The following is a 21066-nucleotide window of genomic DNA, read 5'->3' on the forward strand; positions in this document are numbered from 1 at the left end:
ATTGCCAACCACCTGACTGATTACTCGCTGCCAATATGTAGGGAAATTGCTATGCAAAAAATTGTATAACCCTTATATTAAAATGGTATATATATAAATATATATATATTATAAAATGATTTATATTATAAAATAGTATTGATGTATAACGTTATATGCATTATTTTATATATAATAGCGGCGCTACAATATTACCCGCTTTGCTATTTTTTCAACTTGGGAGAATGATAAAAAATCAGGAAGTTTAACTACTGTTATCCTTATATAAAAATAATCCCAATTATTCCTATATACATATGCAACTATAATAATACATATATTTTATTATATTATGGCGCCTTTGAAAAATTCCATGAAATGATTATAAATAAACAATAAAACAGGCTATATATAGATATTATATATATATATTACATTTTTATTATGTATATTAGTTTTATTTTTTATTTTGCAGTTAATTTTTTTAAATAAAAAATTTGAATATCATGGGAAAATATAAATATATCTGTAAATAGCCATTTATTTAAAAAAAAATGACTATTTATATAATTCATTTTTTATATAATTTATAAAAGTAAATAAACTCATTTTTTTAAGTATTACAGTTTTATTATTTTTTTATAACATTTTTATTATTCTTTAATATTTTATTTTCAAAAAAATGTCTTTATATTCGAGCTTAAAGGGGTTGTGCCTACAAAATTATATATACATAATATGTTACTAAAATTATGCCTGAAATATTTAAGTAAAATATATTAGTTATATTATTATATATAAAATATATTTATAAAAGTAAAAATAAAGGACTAAAATATGTCATAAAAATTAAGTTATTATATATTTATAAATATCAAAAAATTATTATTTCCTAAAAATAATTAATTTTATAAAATAAACAAATTTTTTATTAAGTGTGTGTGATTATTTGATTCACCTCATGAAAAAAAAATATAACGAATAAAATTAGTATCCTTTTTAATATGAAATTAAAAAAAACAAAAACAAATACATTTATTATCTATATTTACCATAAATAGTATTTCCTTTGTTCTTAAAACTGAATAATATATTCCGTTAAATCATATGCAACATGTATAGATATGTATGTGTTGTCGTTCTATATAATTACATGTATAAAAATTCAAACATAAAGACAAACGTTTATATACTTGCAAAGAATAAACTGCATAATATATATTTAATTTCTTCTTTATTTTAAAATTAATATTGTTTATAAATATTTTTTATTTTACAATTATATATATTATGTTTTACTAAAAACAAATTGAGTTATAAAAAAAAAAAGGAAAGGAAAGGAAATATACAATTGAATGGCAAAATATATGACTAATATTGTATAAATAAAAGGAGCATACAAAAATATATAAAATTGGCATTTGAACCAAGTTAGAACAAAAAAAAATAACTTATTAATATGTACAATGAAAAAATAATTTTTTTTTATAAATGTAATGTTTTGATTTTCAAACATACAAATGTTTTGACTTTTTTTGGGGATTATTTTTTATATCTTCCTTTAACGTGTCTTGATAATTTTTTAAAAAATTAATATATTTTTTTAGTCCATATGTTGCATATATTTGTAGTTGTTTTTCATAACCTTCATCATATTCGTTCAATAACATATTTCTAACTAAGCAATCATGTTTTTTCGACTTATTTTTTTTGCTTTTTTTATTTATTTCATTAATTGCAACACCTCCTTTTTTGCCCTTTACTTTTTTATTTTTGTCACTTTTCTTATTTTTTTGTAATCTACTATCCATAAAAAAATTATCGTTATTATATAGTTCTTCATCAGAATCATATTTGGAACTCTCTTTTTTTTGTTTGTCAATTTTTTTCGTCAATGTTTTTTTTTCTTTTTTTAGTTTTTTTTTCTTTTTGTCAGTTTTTTTTACATTTTTATCAGTTTTTTTTGAATTCTTGTCAATTTTTTTTTTCTTAACTTTTTTTTCTTCTTTTGTGTTTCCCACACAATGGAGTGCATCCACGTTTTCGTCATTTGTATTTAACTTTTCACGTTCACTATTCTGATCAACGTTATCTATATAATGAATATTGTCTGTATTATTCATATTATCCATTGATTTGTCAATCTTTTCCTGCGCGTTTAGTTCTTTGGAAGCTAAATTTATTTCATCCATTTGTGTTGTTTAGATTAGTAGCTGTTTTTTATTTATAAGGGGGTTATGAAAAAAAACAAATGATTAACTGTATTATTTCTCAAATATGTATATTACTTTGATAATTAAATTATTTTATTTTTTGAGAAAATATATATCCATACATTTTTGTATAATATGATATATTTATACTACTTTCACGCTATAGTAACGCAAAATTTAAAAAAAAAAATTCAATTCCTTTCTTGGTATTTATTATATTTCTAATCCCTTGTGTTTTTTTTTAAATAAAAAATTTCCACAATTTTATGAAAGAAAATAAATTACTGTACCATATCCGAAGTATTAACTTGGAAAAATATATCTACTAAATATATATACATAAATCATTACCAGTTTTATCCCAATTTACATATACTATTTTTTTTCATTTATTTATAAGAAAAAATTATGAAAATATAATTTCATAATTTTTGTGGGAATATTATTAATTTTTTTTTTTTTTTTTTTTTTTGCAACTAATACATTATTTTGCATTGTAGCGCCACAAGGAAATATTTATATAATATATATTATTTGCCAAAAAATGAAAATTTTATAATTAACATTGGTTTTTTTCACCTTGTCATTTTTTTTCCCTTTTATTTCTTACTATATGTATATTATTTATCAAAAAATGAGCTATTTAAAATTGGGATCATTTTTACTGGATATAGATTAGTTGTAAATAGTCATATTCGTTTGTTCCTCTGAAAAATGGTGATATATTTTTGTTTACTTATATCTATAGAAGGATTATTACAAAAAATGTGAAAATAAAAAGTAAAATTGAAACACCAATTATGATTAAAGATAAGAAAAAAGAAATACTATGGTTACTTCCCATTTTTTTTGTTTTTTTATTTACATTAAGAATTGAATCTATATTATTTGCTTGTTTAGTTGCAGATACTTCCAATGTTTTGTTGTCATCTACTAATATTTGTCTGTATGCTAAAACATTTTCTTTCATTTCTTGAGCAAGTAAACATAATTCGTCATCAATATTATCATCTTTAAATGCGTTTACATTCTTTCTTTTATCTAACTTTTTTTGAAATTCTATTTTTTTATATTCATATGTAAACTCATATTTTAAATTATCATATTCATCTATTTGATTTCCCCATTCTTTTATGAGATTATCTTTAATTAATTCACAATCGTCAAATTTTTTTAAATTGGAATTATTATTATTGACTTTATCATTATGTGATAATATGTTATTTTGTTTATCATTGGAAATTTCCTTTTTTTGGATCCCTCTTTTTTCTGAAAATAAAATACTTTCTGATTGTTTATTTTCTTTATCATGATTTATGTTCATATCTTTTTCATTTATATTTAAATTTCTTTCTAAAATGGCATTCTGATTAATAAGGGATTGATTACTCAAAGAGGCGCCATCATGCTTAACTTCCCAACCAATATTATTAATTTTTTTAAACAAAATATGTTTTTTTTCAGTATTACAATTTTTTAACACATTTTCAAGTCTTTCTTTTTTTGAAATAATTTTTTTTAATATATCTATCTCTGATATTTTATATGTTTTATTTGTTTTGACTTTCAAAGAATGAGATATATCATTAATGTAAGAATTTAGATCATTTAGGAATAAAATAATTTTTTCTTTTTCTTTATTTTCTTCATTAAAATTATCACAACTTATTTCAATTTCTTTTAGTAATTCAAATAATTCATCAAACTCAATCATTATTTATTTTTGGTTAATTATTTTTACAAATAAAAACGTAAACATGATGATTAGAGGGTGGACAAATGAGGGAAATGATCCATCCATTAATAAAATTTTCCTTTTTTGAAAAACTAAGAACAAAAATTCACACAAAAAAACATACCTTTCAAACATAAATATGTTTTATTTATTTTTTATACTTTAGCGTATTGAAATAAAAAGAATAATGAAATTTAATTTATCCAAAAATTTATGTATAATATAATTCGATTTGCTCCCTTTTTGTTTTGCGAGAAAAACGCTATTTTAATTTGGCAATGCGGAAACGACGAAACAAAATACGAGCCCTAAAATATATTAGTGTATTATATAATACGAATTATAAAAAAATGGATTTTTCAAATGTGGAAACTGTTTTTTTTTATTTTGTACATATTTTTTACCATATTTTTTTAAATTATACAAAAACATTCAGTATGCTTAATTCATAGTATCTCATTTTCCCCCTTTTTTTGTATACCCCTATTCTTATATTACTAACTTTCCAATCAATTTATTATATTTTTTTATTTACCAATTTTAAACAAATTCCTCATCCTTATCTCTTTCTTATAGCCACTCCAACATTTATGGAAATTAGTTATATTTCTGCACACATCCTTCAATATTATGGGTTGGCTTTCCACGCACACACTCATGTTCATGTTGTTTAGTATTATCCCTGTATAATAGCTAGATAATTTTTTTTTTTTTTTTTTTTAATCGCATAAAAAGTTAGCCAAAGGATATATATAGCTCGATGGGAATGTTAGAATATTTAATAAAATGAAAAGAAATACTTTTTTTTGCAAAAATTTATTCAAATATACCCAAATAAATATAAGAAAAGAATGTGCAAAGGATATATTTTTTGTTGAAAAAAGAGAAAGAAAATATATACCATTTTATGATGAAAAAAAAGAAAAAAAAAAAAATTTTAATACAGGAGAAAATATTAACAACGAAAATAAAAATGAAGAAGAGCAACATAAACAAAATGAAAACTCGATGTTTTGCCAAAATTTAATGCCACCTATATCACCAATGAAAAGTTTAAAACTATTACTTAGCTTTGACACACATTTTGGAGAAATAAAAGTTAATAAAGAAAAACCAATTGATTTTAATTTAATAATAAAAATTGATATAAAAAGAGAATCTCTAAGAGGGATGTGTAACTTAGCACATAGTGTTGATAAAAAAAAAAAAATTTTAGTATTAATCGAGGAAGATAATGAAAACTTAAAAAAATATGGAGCAGATTATGTGGGCTTAGATTATATTAGTAAAATAAAAAACGGATGGCTAGATTTTGATATATGCATAACAAATTTTAAAAATATAAATAAAATATTGCCAATAGCTAAAATATTAGGGCCAAAAAAATTAATGCCTAATGTTAAATCAAATACTCTTGTTGATAATTTAAAAGAGACTATTATAAAAATAAAAAGTGGAAATACTATTGAATATCGTAGTGAACAAATAGATCCTAACACATTTGAATTATATAAAAATATTTATAATTTAAATAAAATTGATAAAAATTCATTAGCTCATATAAATGTTAAAATAGCTTCTACAGATATGTCTTTCCTACATATACTTGATAATATTAAATCTTTTGTTTCAGAAATTGTCAAAAATAATATACATTCCTCACATACTGATAAAGAAAATAAATCTACATTTGTTTGGCCACCTACTACAAAAAAAATAAATAAATCCAATAAATATTACAACCAAGCAAATAATATCCTTATCAATAATCCCGATGATAGCTCCGATTCGTTTATACTTGGTGGATACTTAACTCTTACTGGTCTTCCAAAATTTTTTTTGAAACCAAATTTACTCTATACTCATTCAGACGGCTATGTCAATTAGTAGACATGTAAATTCCATACACACATTTCCACTTTGCTTTGTTTATTCTTTATTTTTATTCTTTATTTTGTTATTTTTTTTGTAAATAACTAGACACATGCTGGTAAAACATGGCTAGCTGGGGACTCACACAAGAGTTTGATTAAAAACATATTTTAATTAATAAGTTATAAAACAAATGAGGGTATTATAGCATTTGTTACGTTTGAAAAATTGGCAAGACACGAATATGCAAAATAGTGAAAAGATAAAATAATTCACAATTTTTATAAAATCGAAAATATAACAAGCCATGGGAATAAACCCTGACCAAAGATGTGGAAAAGTCATCTTATAATATATGGATAAAATTTTAACACTATTTCATTTGTTTATTATTATTGTGATCTCCTTATCTGAAGATTAAAAATGTCCTGTACGTTTTTGTCTTAAGAAATATTAATTATTTCAATATGCGATATATCAAATATTGATAGACTTCTCAAACTTGTGAATAGATTTATTAATTTGAAAACCATACACATTTATTCGTATATAGCGAATTAAAAAGTGTACACAATCTCATTATTATTTCCCCCATATATTCTGCAGTTAAATATCAAAGGGGAATTTTTCCAAAATAAATCAATTCTAAACAAATGAAAAATGGGAAAAATGGAAAAAATATATCGTAGGAGCAAATGCTAGTTTTCTGAAAAATTATAATGCATAGCGTTTCTATTCTGAGTGGAACATACACACTCCTTTATTTTTTTTGAAAAAATTGACATAAAACAACAAAAAAAAAAATAAGACAACTTTAATTGATAAATATTAGAGATATATTGCAAATCGAGTAAAGCCATGAGTATGCTTGTTTGTGTCCATAATATTGAAAATTATATTTGATATACATTAATGTTCATATATTTTTGGTAATTAATAGAAAACAAAAAATAAAATGGCATAATTCTGCTCTCAATATTTTTTTACTTGAATAAAATTTTCTGTAATTTAAATGGAAAATCATGAAAACATCATGATGTTGAAAAAATATTAATTTTGATTATGTATCATAAATTAGTTAGACGATTTCAAAGAAAGTTTTTCTTTAAATTTTTCATATTTAAGAACATCTTCAGGCTGTATTGAAATTCGTGCATTTTTAAATGCTACATCAAAATGTTTTTTTGAGAGTGTTGGAACAGGATCATAGTTTTCTAAATAATTTTGTCCTCCTCGAGATTTTTTTTTTTTATCATTTTTATTGGATTTTCCTTTTTTTAAGTTTATTAGATATATTGTTTCTTTAATTGCTTCATTAACTGCACTTTGACATAAGTTTGTAATATCAGCACCTGAAAAACCCTCTGTTCTTTTTGCCATATCATTTATATCAACATCTTTATTGAGAGGAGTATTTTTTAATATTGCTTTAAATATACTACATCTACTTTTAAAATCGGGTAAAGATATATAAATTAATTTATCTAAACGACCCGGTCTTGTTAGTGCTTTATCTAATATATCGGGTCTATTTGTAGCCGCAATAATAAAAATTGTTTTTTTTTCATTAATACCATCAATTTCAGTTAATATTTGATTGATAACTCGATCACTAGCATCATTATTATTATTACTATTCCTTTCTTTTGCTAAAGAATCTATTTCATCAAAAAAAATAATACATGGAGATGCAGCTCGAGCTTTATCAAATAAGTCCCTTACATTTGCTTCAGATTCACCAAACCACATTGTTAATAATTCCGGGCCTTTTACAGATATAAAATTTGCATTACATTCATTAGCTATAGCTTTTGCTAATAATGTTTTACCACATCCTGGTGGACCATATAATAAAATTCCTTTATTATAATTTGAATTAAATTTATTATATAAATGTTTATATTCCAATGGGTATAAAATTGTTTCCTTTAATTGTTCTTTTACATATTGCATTCCTCCAATATCATCCCAAGTTACAGTTGGTATTTGTACTTGCCTTTCTCTTAATGAGCTTGGATTACATATATTAAGAGCATGTTGAAAATGTTTTGCTTTTATTGTTAATTTGTTTAATATATATGATGGAATTTTTTTTGTTTTTTGATCGAATTTATCACCTGATTTGTTCATATTTATTTTGTCATTTTGGCTAGCTTGTTCAGTACGATTTTTATTTCCTAATTTAAAAACATTTTTTAGGCTTTTTACACCCCCTTCAAAATTAGAACTTCGATATGTATCTTCTGATTTATGATTATCATTATTTTCATCAGTATTACCATCTACACTGAGTTTCATAAATTCAATAAAATCTTCTTCTTCAAGGTCTAGAAAATGAATATGTTCCTTTATGCACTGAATAGCGGCTTCAAAACAGAGTTGGGCAAGATCTGCCCCGACATATCCATGGCATTCTTTTGCAATTTTTCTCAAATTAACATCTGGATCTAGTTTCATTTTTTTAGTTTTAGTTAATAATATTTCATATCTACCTTGTTCATCAGGTACTGGAATTTCTATTTCTCTATCAAATCGTCCAAACCTTCTCAATGCGGGATCTAAAGAGTTTGGTCTATTTGTTGCAGCAAGTACAAGAACATTATTATTTTTTTTAAGTCCATCCATTAATGTTAATAATTGTGAAACTACTCTTTTTTCTAATTCATTGCTACTTTTATTTCTTTTATTAGCAATAGAATCAATTTCATCAATAAATATAATACATGGTGTTTTTTCACTTGCTTTTTTGAAAATTTTTCTTAATTTTTGTTCAGACTCTCCTATATGTTTAGACATTATTTCTGGTCCATTAATAATATAACAATATGCATTACTTTCATTTGCAATTGCTTTAGCTATAGATGTTTTTCCAGTTCCAGGGATTCCATGCATCAGTACACCTTTTGGTGCTGAAATTCCAATGCTCATAAATATTTCTGGATATTTTAGAGGTAATTCAATAAGTTCTCTAATTTTATTTAATTGTTTTTTCATACCTCCTAAATCCTCATAATTTATATCATCAGTATTTTCTTCATAATCTTCTCTATTTAAAAATGTTTCAGATAAATTTATATGAGATGTATTTGTTAAACAACCATGTTGTTCACTTTGTCCATCATCTGTTATTAATTTTAATACTTTTAATTCTATTCTTTTATTTTTATAGTTAATATAAATAGTATTATCAACACTTAATGGTTTATAACTATTCTTTAAATATGTATTTAGAATCTCTTTTTCAATTTCTTGTTTCGTTATATTATTTACTGTATCATTAAAAGGACTTAGTATTACATTTTTTATATTTTTTATATTTGATAATGGATATATTTTTATTATATCATTATGCATTAATCTTAGATTCCGTTTTATTGAAAATGATATAGATACTGAATACTTGTTTAATCTATTATCTTCTCTAACTATAGCTACCATTTCTTTCTTTTTTTTCCCTTTTAATAAAACTGTAAACCCATCATTAATATTTAATTCTTTCATTTTTTCTTTACTCATATATATATCAAAATTATCTGCATTTTCATCGATATTTTCAACAAGACAGTAGTTTGGAAACTTTCCTGAGTTTAAAGCTTTCAAAAGAAAATTAGTTTCATTATCAGACCCTTCAAAACTTGACCCCTTTTCATTTTTGTCATTTTCATTTTTGTCATTTTCATTTTTGTCATTTTCATTTTTGTCATTTTCATTTTTGTCATTTTCATTTTTGTCATTTTCATTTTTGTCATTTTCATTTTTATCATTTTCATTCCCTTTGTTGTAGTCCCGAGATTTGGAAGTATTATTGTTTCCCCATAAATTGTGAAAAAAATTATTTATAATGCTTCTGGAATTATTTTCTTTTTTTGACATTGTTTCATCAATTTTATTATTTAAAAAAATTGAATCACTTATATCTCTTTCATCAATAAGATTTACTTCCTTTTTTAATGTTTTTATAACTTTTTGATTTTGTTTTTTTTCATATTTTATATTTTCATCATTAATAAATTTCAGTTTATCACAATTCTTTAATTTAAGATCTTTATTTGTAATATCATATTCTTTTGTATCATATTCATTACCAATGTATTTTTTGTTGGTTTCATTATATGTCTCTACAATTGCGAATTTCCCAAACATTTCATTTTTATTTTTTTTATTTTTATTGGACATTTTTTCACTAAACATTGCCCCAATAGAGGCGAATGGATTTCGACGTTTAATAGTTTTACCAAATATATTTATGGGATCATTATTTCCCCAAAATAAATATTTATTCCCCTTTCCATTACTATACGTTGCTGTTATTATATTCCCATTTTGTGTTAGTTTAATTTGATTTGAGCATTTTACAATAAAAATAACAAATATTATTAAAGTATATCGCTTTATATGTTCTTTAAAAAAAAATAAAGAATAACACATTTTTTTTCCTTTCATTCTTGTATTTTCATTTTCCTCAATTTATATATCTTTATTTATCACTTTTAATTTTGTTTTATTCCCTTTATATATATAACTACCTTTCAAATAAGAGTGTGTATAGAAACTTTTTATTATATATTTGTTCATTTACCAATCCATTCCTTAATCACTAAATAAAAAATTAAACTGATTTCATATTACAAATGCATGAATTTAATCTTTCCTTTATTCAAAATAAAAATTAAAATAAAACAAGTTAACAAATAAACAAAATAAACACCATGTGATACATTTCTATAAGCGTATATTATTATATATATATGTATGTATATGTATGAATAAGCGAAATAATTTATATAAATCGGGCATTAAATCATTGAGCATATATATTTATACTTATACAAAAATATTTGTGTTTATATGGGTGTATTCATAAAAATTGGGAAAAAAAAAATTAACATCGGCTTGCAAAATAATTTCACATTTAATAAAAAAAATTGTATAAAAAAACAAAAAAAAATATTAAAAATGCATATTTTCTTATTAATGGTATATGCATATGTATATTATTTATATGGCCACACCTATTGATAATTATGAAGAATATGATTATTATATTATAGAACTATTTTAGCAATTTACAAATATATATATATATATATATATATATATATATATATGGATAATATAATGAAAAATAAAAATTGTTATATTCCTATATTTGGTTAGATTAAAATAAATGACGTTAAAAAAAATATAATACGAAAACGTTCTTATATTATGACTGTTCAAGTATTTATACTATTTTATGTTTTCCCAATTTACTTCATATTTTTGGATTTACATTTTTATATGGAAACTTTTTGGAAAAATGAAGAATATTTTTAATAAAATAGAATCGTTAAAAAAAATTATAACTGAATAATATACTATATATACAGACGTAAAACAAGTTAAAAATATGATGAAAAAAAAAAAGGAAAATATGTATAATATTCATACGTGTATGTGTTAACTACAACATAAGTATCAATACTAATTATTTGATAAAATATCTTTTACAAAAATAAAAAAATAATTGTATAATTTGAAAAATATAAGTCATATACATATGTATATGACAATTACGCACCTAAACAAATAAATGAGAAAATAAAAATTTAATAAATATAATTAATGCTTTTTCCAAATTGTATCATTTTATATTGGCTCTTAAAATATTCCCAAAACATGTGCATATATATATAGGGTTATATTTTTGTGAATGTTATACTATAGCTTTTTTTATTTTGCCACTATTCATTGCATATTTATTAATGTGTGTAATATGTATGGGCCATCAAAAAAAATAAATAAAAAAATAAATAAATAGAGAAATATAATACAACTTCGAGTATATATTAATTATATACTGAAATGAAAATAACAATTTTATTGATTTTCTTGAAACTATTATAAATTCTTGAATTCTCTTGTGTACTAATATATAAGTACATCTCTTTTTTTTATGACAAAAAAAAAAAAAAATTTTAAATATAAAGTTGGATAATTTTGGCTAGCTGTAAATACAAGTATATAAAATTTTTTGATATACTAAATAATTTGCTATATTTTATCAATACTCAATTCTTTAGAAAAATAATAAAGAGTTATTGTTGAAAATGTTCCTACACTATGTAATGAAAGGTGGCATAAAGTGCTATATGCATTATAGTTAAATTTTTGTCCAATCCAATATAATGATACTATAGTTATCACACCGAATAAAAAAATAAATGCACACATCGAATTTGTAGAAAAAGCAAAAAAGCCTTTTGCTATGGAATTAAGAAGCACCATTAACATATCATTGTCTCTTCTTAATCCTAATTCTGGGTTTCTCCAATGTAAAAAGGATGTAATAAATAAAAATATGTCGAATATAGACATATAATACAATTTACAGTATAAAGAAAATAAAATTGGTATTATTAATTGAAATGATGACGAAAAAAGAATATGCTCACATTCGTAACTAACATATTTCTTGGGGTTTTGTTTTCTTAATTTAACGGAATCTGAATCACTAATAAATCCCCTTTCTGATCGGCATGTTGTTGTATTATCATTATGAATATTCACCATATTCTTTTATAATTTTTACAAAACAAAAAATAAATTATAGCATGATATTGTATTGGGATTGATGGTTTACGAATTAATTATATATAAATAAAAATAAATAATCAAAAAAAAAAAAATATATATATGTAGTTAAATTCTAATTTTTATGTAAAAAAATAAAACATATGTTTTCGTAAGTATTATATTTATGTATATTAGGTAATATAACTAAATGTACATATATTTGTTCACAGGATGGACAAGAATAAAATGAAACTCACAAATAATATACACTTACTATTTAAATGGAGAATTAAAAATATATATAAACGAAGAATATTATAATCAAACAAAAAAACAAACAAATTTAATATTAATTTTGCGAGTTTTGCAAAAATTATATAAACTACATAAACCATGTAAATAGTTATGGCCATCTAAACTCAAATATCCCAAAATCTTAGTTCAAATAATAACATAAAATATAAAACATAAATTTTAAAATATGAAATAAAAGCATGTACAGTTAATAATATTTTCAAAAAATTGCCACTTTCTTCTGTTCTATTCATAAATAACCATTAATGAAAAAAAGTATATATATGTATGTATAAATATGCAGCTAATCTTTTGTGACATATTTTGTAGAATAAATAAAATTTTGAATAATTTATCAAAAATAATAAAATCGATATTGAATTCGATTTATAAATTATGAATATATCATAATATAATGACTATAGATTTATTATTATCCTTAAAATAAGTTCAAAATAATTTATTCATACAAAATTTATTTATATGATAAAGCATCGAATTGGGTAAAACAAAACTTTTGGCAAGCTTTTAAAAAGCGGTAAATCAAAGATCGATCATTCAAGCGATTAATAAAACATATAAATTAATTTAATATTTTAATAATTTCAAAATATAAATAAAAATAAAGCAATAATAATAATATAATAGTAAATATAAAATTAATAAAAGGCAACTAAATGAAAGTATTCAATCAATAAAGGATGAAGTAATAAACAATACCAAAATCTCGGCATATATAATCTAAGAAAAAATTATTTTTTTTGTACAATTTTTATTTTTAAAACCGATATATGTACTATATAATAATCTATGGGTTTTATTTTATTTTTTTTATTACATGTACAGAATATGCATTTATTTTTTTTTGGAGGTTTTATTAAATTATTTTAAATGAGCCTTTTTGTTATGCTTATAATAAATATATGCATACTATTTATATATATATTCAAAAAATATTTTATAAAATTTATTAAAAAATTATTTATGCTTTTAGCCATTTTATATACCCTACCCATATAAATGTATGGTAGGAATCATATTATAGATTTATTTTCTTATCTTTTGTTTAACTTTCTAACAATTTTTCTCTACATCCAAAAAAAATAAAAAATGAAAAAAACAAAGCAAACACATTTCATCACATAATGTAGGAATGTTATATACATATATGGATCCTGTTATATATCATATAAATTAAAAAAAAATGCAGATATCTTTTATAAAAAATTGTTTCTTATTTATATATGATGCATATAAAACCGATACAACATTGTTATTTTTTTTAGTTTTTAAAAGGCATTGATATATGTCTTCTTTTTTATCTCTCATATTTTAACTCTCTGAAATATTAAATATAATGTTGTATCAAAGAACAGACACTTTTTGTGAATATTATTTTTTCTGTTTTTTGTTATGAACAATTTTAAAAGAAGGATATGCAATATTATATATTTTATTAATTACTTATATTTTTAAAATGGAAAATATAAATTCCAGAATTGCTGTTTTGAGGTTTTTAAAACTAAAAAATATTTGTTTATATATAAGAAAAGAAACAGGGAAGCAACCCTTCACAATTTTAAGCAGCAATCATAGAGCGTACAAAAATATTGGCACTTTTTTTTTGTCTAATATTAAATACATTAATAATAACGAAAATGATTATACTCAAGATAAATCGGATTTCAAACAAATATGTGATTATTTTCCAAATAATATTATAAATAAAAATGAAAAAAAAGAATTGTTAAAAATAGAGGATTTTTATTATTTCAATGTATATTTACTTAATGACAAAGAGTTTGTAAATTTTGTGTTAAAATATAATTTTCATGAAAATAAAAATATATATGTCTCTATACTTATACAATTAACAAAAATATATAGTCAACTAACCATTAAAGATATAATTGATGTGTTAGGAAAAATATTTGATAAACATAAAGCGGCATACTCTCATATTCCCATTAATGGCGAAGATATCTCAAATTTATATTCACATATATGTAATAACATAACTAAGCTTAATAATTTGCAACTTATTAAATTTTTAAAATGTTGTTCTTATACTACTGTTCAATATCCTCATGAAGTTATTATATATATAATGAAAATTATTTTGTCAAAAAATTTAGATTCTTTTAATTTATCATCTATTCATGATATATGCAACAGCCTCGTTAAAATTAAAAATCATTTTAAAATTAACAAAATATATTATGATCATAAACTTCAAATTAATTTACATTCATATTTACAAAACAAATTGCTAAATGCTACTATGGAACAGTTTTTTCAAAATTTACCCATATATATAAGTGTAGAAAAGGATATACAAAAAATTATGAGCAAAAATGAAAACCATCTTTCGGATCCTATAACAATAAAAAATGATTCTAATATAATACCAGCCTCTTCATTATGTGAAAAACTAATCAATTTTGAAAAAGGAGATTCACTAGCTAGATATGGTAACTTTGTAGTTAATCAGGAAAAACTTTTGTCATTGAAACAAAAATGGAAATTAATATTTTTAAATAAAATAAATGAAATAAATGGAAAGTATGTTTTAGAAGCAGTTAGTATATACAAATGGCTAGATCTTAAAGACTCATCTCTTTTTACACATATTTGTGAAATATTTGTAAAGAATATTTTGTTATTCGATTCAAAATATATAGTTCGTTTTTTTCGAAAATGTCATAGTTTAAAATTTGAAAAAAAAAATATTTATTCGAATAATAATATGAACAAGTCAGGTGAAAACGTGTATAATAAAATAAAAACAGAAAATGAAATAAATTTAGAAAACGAGGAAGAAATTAATGAAAAAAAATCAAACAAATCTAATTTTCAAACTATTGAGCAAGAAGATGTAGGTACAAATTTGTTGTTAAATATTATTAATGAGAAAATATATAAAATGGATATACATGAACTGAATGCTGTTACTTATGGTATATATGCATTTATAGAAAACATGAAACAATTTTCTAATTTAGCAATTCTAAAAAATAATATGAATCTTCTTTTTTCAATGTCTTCTCAATATATTAGAAACTACATAAATAAAGAAGTCTGCACACAACCAAAGAAATTGCTAAATAGCAAAATATATGAACAAAATGAAATAAACACAAGTGAATTCAAAACTATAATGAAAGAAAATACAATAATAGAAAATCTAGAAAAATCCTATGATATAAATATGAATACAGAGTATATGTATATATCATCAAATAGTATATATTTGAACAAATATAAAGAACCTCATCATCACGTTTTCAATTATAATAACAAAAATGGTTATAATTATTCAGAAACCAGAAATATAAAATATGTAAGCGATGTATTACTTAATATAAGTTATTTTAATATAAGTAAAAATCATAAAAAAATAAAAGAAATTTATGAATGCATAAATAAATTAATTATAAACAATAATGTAAATGAAGATGCTAACAGTTTGCTAAGCTTATTAATGTGCCTTTCGAATTTATATTTCAAAACATATGATAATTATATTTTTGATATATATAAAAATATAATAGATATATTAGATAATGAAAAGGCTCAAATTAATGGCCATCATTTTAATAAGCTATCTTTTGCTATATCTCCAATACTTAATGAAGAAAATAAACTTATTCAAAAATATTCTGACTTTTTAACATTTTTTGTTCAAGCAAAAATTGTACCTTTACGTTCATGTGTTTTTTTATTACAAAATATAATGAAAAATCTTAAAATTAAACTAAATGACCAATTAAGTAATCTCAAATTAGCAATAATAAATAGAATATATTTATTTATGAAAGAATCCCATGAATATTCAGAAACATTACCCGAAACATCAAGTTACAACGACATTAACAATAATGAAAATTCAAAAAATAGTTATACTATTACTAGTCATGACAATAATAATTCTGACTATGTTCAGGCAAATTTTAAAAATTTTTTATTGCTTCATTCAATTAATGAAAATACCTTAATATGCATAGTTGCCAGCTTATCTCTTATAATACAGCAATCAAAATATGGATCGAAAAATAAGGATGATGCTATTATCCTTCTTCAAAATATTATTTCTTACATTCCGATTAATTTATTTCAAAAATTTCCAAAAAAACACATTCACACTGAACTTCTTCAAGCGATTTTACCTGAGCATGATCAGGTAAAACAGATTCTTCTTAGTAAAATGTAGTTCCCAAAAATATAAAAAAAAATAAACCAAATAAGTAAATTAAATAATTGGATATGCTATCGAATATCAATCATTGATATTTCGACAATATGACTATCTAAAATAAACGTTTTTTTTTAAATTATTTTGCTTTCCATAAAATGTTATATTTTCCAAAAGTGGAAAAAAATAACTCGTGAGTATATTATAAAAAGAAAGAAACATTACATGCATGGAATTTGACAAAAAAAAAGGCGCTAATGATAATATTTTTTTTGCATAACACTTAAAATGTGTAAAAATAAAGCATTTAAAAAATATGCTTTATGTATAATAAGTTTCCTTGGTTATATATTTATTGTTTTCAGTTCATAAAATAATTGACATTACAAATGTTAACATGTAGATTTGTTATTATTATTTTTTCAAAAGTTTTATTGCTAAAATTTTGTTTATATCCCATTATAAAGTTTTCTTTTAAACATAGCTTTTTATTATTTATATATAATAAACAATTTGTTTAAATAAGCTTTTTTTTTTTTTTTTTGGATTTATCAATCCTTACGTTTTTAAATTAAATAGCTAAACAAGGAAGTAACTAATTTATCCTTGCATAAAATTGCTGTATTTATAAAAAATATTTTTTTTAAAAATAAACACAAAAAAAACAAAATATATATTAATGCTAAAAATAATGGTATATATATTATTGGGGTGAATGATTTCCCTAATATTATAATTCTAACAAAATTTAATTATTCATAAAAATCCATGAATTATTTTTTAAGGTATAAACTCTATTGTGAAACATGTTTTATATGCCTTGTTTTCCATTTCCTAAGATTATACCTAATCATAATTTATTTTATTTTAGCCTAAAAGTAATCATTTATTTAACATAATATATATATTGTTGATATAGTAAATATATGAGAATTTATTTATACTTATAAAAAAAGGTGACCATAATGAGTTCCAACAACTTTAACGAAAAAAAAAGATATTTTAATATGTATGGGCATATCACAAACTCGATAAACTTAAATTCCCAAGTGCCTCCACCCCCCCTAAATTTACATGATCATTCTCCCTATATTCCCCAACATCCTTTTGATAAAAAACCAGGGTATTTCCCCAATATGAATTACCCTAAAATGGTGAATACGAACGAGTATAATTATAGAAATAATAACAATAATAACTATAACAATAAAATATTTATGAAAAAAAAAAAAACTTTTCATAAATTTTCAAAAAATTCAAATAATGAATGCTTTAATCTCAAGGAAGCATTAGTAAATCCATGGCTCCCTTTATATGCAAAACATCCAAACTTTAATTTTGTTTAAGTTATTTAGACAAATATAAACATAATTCCTTGTTTAAGGGTACATTTAGCTAGCTATTATAACTTGATAAATGTTTTTTTATGTACATTGTTTAGTAGTGATTTTTTTTTTCATATTTCACCATACTTTGATAAATTTGTGCATATTTTTTATGTTTGACTTTTTAAATAAAAATATAATTTGTTAAACTACATAAAAACAAAAAACAGGATTAAAAAAAAAGACGCACAAAGCGCAAATGGATAAAATGTAAAATAAAATGGGAAAATAATTTTGAGTAAATTATTTTTTTTCACGTAATATGCGTAATGAGAGATATCACACACAAAAGTATAAACAAGAAAAAGAAAAACAAAGAAAAAAATGGAAATATGAAAAAACAATTACAAAGGGATAAAGGAATATATTTATATCACGACATTTATTTGTCAAACATAATTGATAATAATATTATATCTCCTATTTCATAATTAAGAGAAAGTAAAGTTTTGTTATCCTCCTTGTAATTATGTTTAATGCTATGAACTTTTGAAAGGAAATTAATTTTTTTTTTTTCAAAAGAATATCCATTAAAAATCCATTGGGCATTTCTTTTTCTTCCTTCTTCATAAAAATCTTTAACAAGAGTAACAATTTCTCGCATTGTTATATCTATCCATGCATATATTTGTAATTCGTTATTATTTGTACCTGACATATTCAGGTCAATATCGTCAACACTAATATATTCTACATTTGTTTTATAAAATAATCGTAAAAGAAATGGACAAGTTTTTTCACGATTTATTATTCCAATAATATCAATACTTCTACTAGAAATATTATTATTATTATTATTATCATATTTCGTTATTCCAAATATTTTACCTTCATGTTCGTTATAATTTTTATTACGACGAAGTTGCACACCTAGCATTTCAAAATTTGTATTATTATAATTATGAACACGTTCATAATTTTTTTTTCTATCTTGATATTTTATTGATATATTATCATTTTGCCTATGAATGTTTTTATTTTTTTTCCAAGTTATTTCTTGTGAAACATTTCTTTTTAATCTATAATTTATACTGTAATCACTAAAACTATGACTCGATGTTATTATATTCATATTATTTGGATTTTTTTTTTTTCGAATTTTTTTTATACCATCTCGTGTACTATAATATTCTGAAACATCCGGTCTTCCTAATTTATCGCTACTAAATGATTGTCTTTTTCTTTTATAATTTTTAGATTCTATTGAATATCTATTACTATATGATAAAGATCTACTTGTACTATATTTTCTTTTTCCATATTTTTTTATTAAATTTTTATTATAATTTCTGGATTTGTTTTCATATTTTTCTCTTTCCCCATATTTTATTTTCTTCTCATATTTCTTATATTTATACAATTCTCTATTTCGAAAATATCGATCATGATATTTTCGATCTCCATTTTTTGTATTGTCTTCAGAAGTAGAAAACTGCCTTTCTTTTGAACTATATCCATCCTTTCTGTATTTTTTTTTCTCATATTTTTTCTCGGATTTTTTTTTTTTTTTTTCAAAGTTGATAGATTTAAGGGATTCTATACTGGTTGTATACGAATCACTATATTTCTTTCGTAAATCATAATGTTTGTCTTTGTCTGTGTGTTTTTCGCGCTTTTCAAGTTTGGTGTTTTTTTCAGCATTGGTATAATGGCTCTTATTTTTATCCTTTTTCTTCGATTTACTTTTTGAATTTGTTTTATATTTATTATAATCACTTTGCTTATCACTATAAAAGCTTGACAAACTAATGCTACTTAATTTGTCATAATCATTTATTTTTTTGTCGGTTTTTTTGTCTTTTTTTTTGTCAGTTTTTTTGTCTTTTTTTTTGTCTTTTTTTTTGCCAGTTTTTTTGTCAATTTTCTTTGTATATTCATCTTTACTTTTGTTATTTTGTTTTCTCTTATTATCATAACGTATATAACTATTACTACTAATAGATAATGTTTTTTTGTGCTTTTTATTATATCCTTTCCGTTTCAAATTTGATACATCAGTACTAAAACTATTTATATAATCTTCACTAATACTATAACTATTTCTGTAATCGTCACTAATACTATAACTACTTCTGTAATCGTCACTAATACTGTAACTATTTCTGTATTTTTTTTTCTTTCCTTTATTTTCATAATTTTTTTTGCTATTTTTTTTTTTATTATTAGTTATATTTTTGTCCTCTTTTATTTTTTTGCTACCTTTTTTATTTTCTTCATATTTACTACTATTTACACTAAATGATGAAATAGAGATAGAACTATCATGTAAATCGGATTTTATTTTTTTATTGTCATAATTACTGTTATTCTGTGATAAACTTGGAACTATTTTCCTTCGCGCTTTTGTGTTATTCAACCTTTTATTATCATCTATATTCGAATGTATTTCATCATATTCTTTTGATCCGTGAATTTTGTTTGTATTATTTTTATTATCATTTTCATATTCAAGCCCTTTATTTTTTTTCTTTGTTTTTTCCGGTTTATTTTGGTAACTTAAATTTTTATTATTTTCAGAAAAGGACGAATCACTAAAGCAATCACTTTTTGAAATACTTGGATTCATTTGTTAAAAAAAAAAAATATATATTTACTAGTACAATAAATATTTGATATAATATATAAATACCTTATTAATGTTTCCAATTAATTCACAACATATCTATATCTATATAGGATTGATATTATAAAATCGGTAAAAATGAGAAAAGAAAAATACATAAAATATATTAATAATAAGGCATATCAAATTATTGCCATTCAATTGTTTAAAAGTAATATTGAGGTGAAAAAATGTGGGAAAATATATTCAGCATACAATATGCATATATATGAAAAAAA

At 22.0% G+C, this 21066-nt stretch overlaps 8 protein-coding genes across 8 annotated transcripts; 3 read left to right on the plus strand and 5 right to left on the minus strand.

The window, feature by feature from the left end:
- Positions 1-1487: 1487 nt before the first annotated feature.
- On the minus strand, positions 1488-2171 carry PBANKA_1221300 (conserved Plasmodium protein, unknown function; the record flags this gene model as incomplete). Its single annotated transcript, XM_034566278.1, has 1 exon — positions 1488-2171. One exon carries the CDS (start codon positions 2169-2171, stop codon positions 1488-1490), a length of 684 nt encoding a protein of 227 aa, XP_034422891.1.
- A 763-nt stretch (positions 2172-2934) lies between these two features.
- On the minus strand, positions 2935-3906 carry PBANKA_1221400 (protein transport protein USE1, putative; the record flags this gene model as incomplete). Its single annotated transcript, XM_034566279.1, has 1 exon — positions 2935-3906. One exon carries the CDS (start codon positions 3904-3906, stop codon positions 2935-2937), a length of 972 nt encoding a protein of 323 aa, XP_034422892.1.
- An 807-nt stretch (positions 3907-4713) lies between these two features.
- Positions 4714-5814, plus strand: PBANKA_1221500 (50S ribosomal protein L1, mitochondrial, putative; the record flags this gene model as incomplete). The annotated part of the gene is made up of 1 exon (XM_034566280.1): positions 4714-5814. The coding sequence occupies one exon, from the start codon at positions 4714-4716 to the stop codon at positions 5812-5814; it is 1101 nt and encodes a 366-aa protein (XP_034422893.1).
- Positions 5815-6873: 1059 nt separating this feature from the next.
- PBANKA_1221600 (cell division cycle ATPase, putative) lies at positions 6874-10242 on the minus strand (the record flags this gene model as incomplete). Its single annotated transcript, XM_034566281.1, has 1 exon — positions 6874-10242. One exon carries the CDS (start codon positions 10240-10242, stop codon positions 6874-6876), a length of 3369 nt encoding a protein of 1122 aa, XP_034422894.1.
- A 1590-nt stretch (positions 10243-11832) lies between these two features.
- PBANKA_1221700 (conserved protein, unknown function) lies at positions 11833-12351 on the minus strand (the record flags this gene model as incomplete). Its single annotated transcript, XM_034566282.1, has 1 exon — positions 11833-12351. The coding sequence occupies one exon, from the start codon at positions 12349-12351 to the stop codon at positions 11833-11835; it is 519 nt and encodes a 172-aa protein (XP_034422895.1).
- A 1774-nt stretch (positions 12352-14125) lies between these two features.
- PBANKA_1221800 (conserved Plasmodium protein, unknown function) lies at positions 14126-16858 on the plus strand (the record flags this gene model as incomplete). The annotated part of the gene is made up of 1 exon (XM_034566283.1): positions 14126-16858. The coding sequence occupies one exon, from the start codon at positions 14126-14128 to the stop codon at positions 16856-16858; it is 2733 nt and encodes a 910-aa protein (XP_034422896.1).
- A 947-nt stretch (positions 16859-17805) lies between these two features.
- PBANKA_1221900 (conserved Plasmodium protein, unknown function) lies at positions 17806-18186 on the plus strand (the record flags this gene model as incomplete). Its single annotated transcript, XM_034566284.1, has 1 exon — positions 17806-18186. The coding sequence occupies one exon, from the start codon at positions 17806-17808 to the stop codon at positions 18184-18186; it is 381 nt and encodes a 126-aa protein (XP_034422897.1).
- Positions 18187-18607: 421 nt separating this feature from the next.
- PBANKA_1222000 (histone deacetylase complex subunit SAP18, putative) lies at positions 18608-20791 on the minus strand (the record flags this gene model as incomplete). The annotated part of the gene is made up of 1 exon (XM_034566287.1): positions 18608-20791. The coding sequence occupies one exon, from the start codon at positions 20789-20791 to the stop codon at positions 18608-18610; it is 2184 nt and encodes a 727-aa protein (XP_034422898.1).
- Positions 20792-21066: the final 275 nt, after the last annotated feature.

This window comes from Plasmodium berghei (genome assembly GCF_900002375.2).
Source record: "Plasmodium berghei ANKA genome assembly, chromosome: 12".
Taxonomy (NCBI): Eukaryota; Apicomplexa; class Aconoidasida; order Haemosporida; family Plasmodiidae; genus Plasmodium; species Plasmodium berghei.